The sequence below is a fragment of the Populus alba genome, chromosome 5, assembly GCF_005239225.2.
Source record: "Populus alba chromosome 5, ASM523922v2, whole genome shotgun sequence".
NCBI lineage: Eukaryota > Viridiplantae > Streptophyta > Magnoliopsida > Malpighiales > Salicaceae > Populus > Populus alba.
The window spans coordinates 13880185-13884995 of NC_133288.1; the positions used below are offsets into that span (position 1 = coordinate 13880185).

The 4811-nt window shown below is 44.1% G+C and overlaps 1 protein-coding gene across 1 annotated transcript in view; it reads right to left on the bottom strand.

The window, feature by feature from the left end:
* Positions 1-1779: 1779 nt before the first annotated feature.
* LOC140955634 (uncharacterized) overlaps positions 1780-4811 on the bottom strand; it is a 17330-nt gene continuing 14298 nt past the window's right edge. Inside the window, 4 exon segments of the mRNA XM_073409407.1 lie at positions 1780-1986; positions 2078-2218; positions 2276-2788; positions 2859-3006. Coding sequence (XP_073265508.1) covers positions 1780-1986; positions 2078-2218; positions 2276-2788; positions 2859-3006 — 1009 coding nt within the window.

Below are 4811 nucleotides of genomic sequence, written 5' to 3' on the forward strand. Positions count from 1 at the left end.
TCGGACCACCGCCGTAAAACTCTTGGTTTATACGTACTCCACTTCTGACGAGCCTCACTCAAACTTCTCGTTAAAGAAAGCTACTGGTTTCTCCTAGGACAGCACAACCCCAATTCCCACGCCACTCGCATCACATTCAACTTCGAAAATCTTCTCAAAAACTGGGTAGGGCCAATACTGGCACGGTGCAACAACTTCTCTTTATCAATGCAAAGCTCGTTTCTACCTCTTCCCCCACTGAAATTTGCCTTTCTTCATGCACTCAGTTATCGTGCCATTGACAGTTACTGAAATTCCTAATAAATCGGCGGTTAGCAAGTGGCTAATCCGTGGAAGCTCCGAACTTCACCCACTGGTCTTTGTGCAGAGCATTCTCTAATTGCTCGGACCTTCTTTTCATCCATATGAATCCCTCTGAACTGACCACATAACCCAGAAACAACAAGCTTTTCTGTCATAAAGCTGCACTTTTTCAGATTAAGGAATAGCTGGTTCTCTTGTAGCACTGCCAACACATCTCGTAACTGCTCCACATTGCTCATTCTGCGGTCTTTACTATAGATAAGGATATCGTCGAAATAAACGACAACAAATTTCCGCCATAAAAGGCCTCAATACCTGATTCATCACGCGCATAAAAGTGCTGGGCGCGTTTGATAACCCAAACGGCATAACCAGCCACTCATATAACCCGTCTTTACTTTTGAATGCTGTCTTCCACTCGTCCCCTGGTCTGACCCGAATCTGGTGGTATCCACTGCGGGGGTCAATTTTTGAGAATAACTTCGAACCCTCAAGTTGATCCAACATGTCATCTAGGCGGGGAATTGGGAAGTGATACTTGACGGTTATCTTGTTGATAGCTCGGCTGTCCACACACATACGCCAACTCCCATCTTTCTTTGGCGTTAACAACGCAGGAACCGCGCACGGACTCATGCTTTCGCGGATAAAACCCTTCTGTAATAACTCTTCAATTTTCTCCCTCAAAACCTCATTCTCTTTCGGACTCATCCGATAATGAGACAGATTCGGCAAGCTGGCCCCCGGTATAAGGTCTATATGATGCTGGACATCTCTCAAGGGCGGTAGATTATTCTGCAATTCTTCCGAAGTGATATCCCTGAACTGATCTATCAATGGTTTCAACCTGTCAGGGACTGTCATCGAAGCCTCAACTTCCCCTTCCACCACGAGGGCCTTCACTACAAGCGCATAGAACTCTGGCGCACCCTTGATGTCTGCCACATACTCTATTTTCGAACTGGACACTGTTAAAAACGACTGCTTCTCCACTTCAGAAGCCCTTCCGGACAGTGCCTTCCTTTTGTAAGGAGCCATGGCAATTTTATGTGACCCCACATGAACAAATAAGTATTATCCCGACCCTTGTAGGTAATATCAACATCATACTGCCACGACCGACCCAACAACACATGACTAGCATTCATATCAATCACATCACAAACTACATCATCTTTATATATTTTTCCAATGGAAATAGGAACACGACAGATTTCAGTTACCTTCACCGTGGGTCCTTTCTTGATCCAGCCGATAGTGTATTGGAGTCAAGTGCTTCTCGTTGGTAGCTTTTAAGTGTTCAACTAGGCCCCTTGCAACGAAGTTCTCGCAACTCCCGCTATCCACAATTAAGTCGCACACCTTCTGCTCACGGTGTAGTATGAGCGGAAGATATTATTCCGCTGTCCTGCATCCTCTTGCCTTGGAGTGTATAATATTCGCTGCACTACACAATTGATTCGTTCTCCATTCCTCTTAAGCGAACTCTACCCCCTCATAACAGTCATCCTCCCCTGCATCCTCTCTAGTAGCCTCCGGATCCCCTCCTTCTCCTTCTATCCAGTTGATAGGTCTGCGATGATCTGGGCAAGTGTTAGAGAGATGCCCAGGTTTTCGACAGCGATAACAGACTCCAGGTGTAGGTCTGGCGTAAGGGTTGGGATTCAAGTTCGTGTTCGTGTTCTGATTTTGGATTTTGGGGTATATTCTTGTTGCCTTGGGTTGCTTAGCTGCTGCTGCTGCCTCCTTCTTTGTTCTAATTCAACATGCCTACTTGGCTGTTGTTGCCACCCTTGTCTCTGGTATTAAACGAAGACTCTGGATTGTTTCGGCGAAACCCTGAAACTCCTCCTCTTCGCTCCATCAGTTCAGCCTTCAATGTCAGATTATGAGCTTCCTCTACAGTCCAAACCACCTGTAACCCAATATTATCTCATAATCACGACTTCAATCCATTCATATACCTACCTACGCGCTGCCCCTCTGTTTCGTTAAGATTGTTTCGCTCCAAGAGCCTAGAGAACTCCGTAGTATAGTCAAACACAGATCTGGATCCTTGTGAGCAGTCTTGAAGTACTTGAAACAGATATTGTTCATAATCTGGTGGCAGAAACCTCCCTATCATCAGTTGCTTCATCCTACGCCAAGTCCTTACAAGCGCCTTTCCTTGTCGCTGCCGATTCTTCTGTAATTGATCCCACCATACTGCAGCCCCTCCCTTCAATCGGAAGGCTACAAACCTCACCATCTTTTCTTCTGGTATCTCCATCATCTCAAAGAATCGCTCCACTTCGGTAACCCAATCAAAGAAAATCTTCAATATCGCAGATTCCCATTGGAAACTGGGCAGATCTGCTTTCAGACGATAATCATCTTGCTCCCTCGGACGTCTCGCAGGTGGAGGTAAACCGTATCCCATGTCATCTTCTTCATCTGAATCATCCTCACTGTCAGGTTGGATGCGAGGTGTTGGGGTTACGTCTTTCTATCAACAGGGTTGGATGCGAGGCGCGAGCCCTGTTAACTGGTGGCCTGTTAATTGCGTTGAGGTTAACCCCAGCAGCAAGCATCTCACGAATCTGCGCTACTTGTTGTCGTGTCTCCTCCATTGCCGCCCACAAGGCCTCTACTCCATGGTCTCCGCCAAATAGACTTTTCATCTCTTGCTTCGTTATTCGCCATCGAATTCGGCAAATCCGTGCTCTGATACCAATTGACGCAGCGGAAAACAATAAAAAGAATACGACCAACGTCAATATTCTGTAAATGATCTACAACAGAGAAACTCTCAGAAAACTCAAGGTTCTTTATTCAAAAATAATAGGTTAAAATTCCGGCTAGGGCTTTACAATGGTATTTAAAGCAAAACCCTAACCTAAACTCATGACGGATAAAGAAACGACATAAAACATTAAATTTACCATAAATGGAAAATTTGAGATAAATGCAGAATATGAAAGGCCTATAAATCTTGAGCAAGCAGGAATTGACGAAAGTCAATTCGGACTCGGAAATCAAAAGTTATGGCTAAAACAAAACTTTCCTAAAATGGCAAAAATGACGATTTCGGGGCTGAAACGATAGAATTTGGCCAAAAATGGGTGGACATCAAGGGCATAGCCGCTGACTTCTTCCGTAAACGGCGAAACTCATTGACCCGGTGAGTTTCACGGCATTCCGACTTTCGACGCCCCGACTGCCGAAATTCAGTTGCCTTTGAATTTCGGGTGATCCCTCTTGAGCATGTATGCTTCCGCTACTTGTTCTACATCATCGTCAAGTCCTTGTTGGACAAGTAATGCAGCTGCTCCTCTGTCATCCTTCTCTGCATAGTTGGTTTGCTCACGTATCTCTAACGGAGCTTTCCTTCGGCATTCAGTGTTATAGTGCCCAAATTGATTGCAACTATAACATTGGATATTCCTCTTGTCACGGTTATTGTAACAGCCTCCTCTTCCTCTAGGAGTGAATGCTTGTTGTCCTCGACCTCCTCTGGTGGTGTTTCTACCACCTCTTCCTCTAAAGCCTGTATTCCAAGATCCTCTTCCTTGGAATCTCTAGAATCCTCCTTTGGATTGTTGACTTCTTGCTTGAGTGGTATATCCACTTGTTGAAGTCTCCCCTTGCTCATATCTGTCCTTGAGAGACAACTTTCCTTGTAAGGCATGCTCAATGGCCTTATCTCCATTTCGCTTTACAATCTTTTACTTATGAGCTTGCAAAGAACTCATAAGCTCATCAACTGTCAACTTGTCCACTTCTTTGGACTCTTCAATAGCGACAACAACAAAATCAAATTTTGGATCTAGGGATCTCAAAATTTTCTCAGTAATTCGAGAAATCTGAGATGGCTTCTCCATTTTCTTCTCATTTAATTGACTATCACCATAATTCTTGTGTGATAATCAGAAATAGACTCCGAGGACTTCATTTGCAATAATTTGAATTCACCTCGCAAAGATTGAAGATGAATCTTTTTTATTCTGTAGCACCTTTGTATTTTTGTTGGAGAGCCTCCCATATTTGTTTTGATGTTTCAGCGGAAGCAATAATCTTCGAACGTGTCTTCATCAAGACCTTAATAGATGATGGTCTTTGCTTTCTTGTCTTTCTATGCTGTTGACTTTCAGGGCTTGCTTATGTGCCTCTTATATAGCATCTTCTGCTTCTTTAGACTCTGGTTCATCATAACCATATTGTACAATATCTAAACATTCTTGTGAACCAAGGAATGCCTTCAATCTGATGCACCAACTATCATAGTTGTCTTTGGTCAGCTTCGGGATGAGTGTTTGTTGTACTTTCTGTAGTCATTTTGCTCTTTTAATGACTATACCACCTTCTGGGAGCCAAATTTGACCAAACGGACACTATAGATCGATCCGAAATGGTCCAAATAGTAGGGAACCAGTATGACTTTCTTGAAATTGGGTCCAAAATGGGGTGAACTGGTCAAAACACCTATTCTGTACGGCGGGCGTTCGCTGGGGTCAAAACCCTGGGAATAT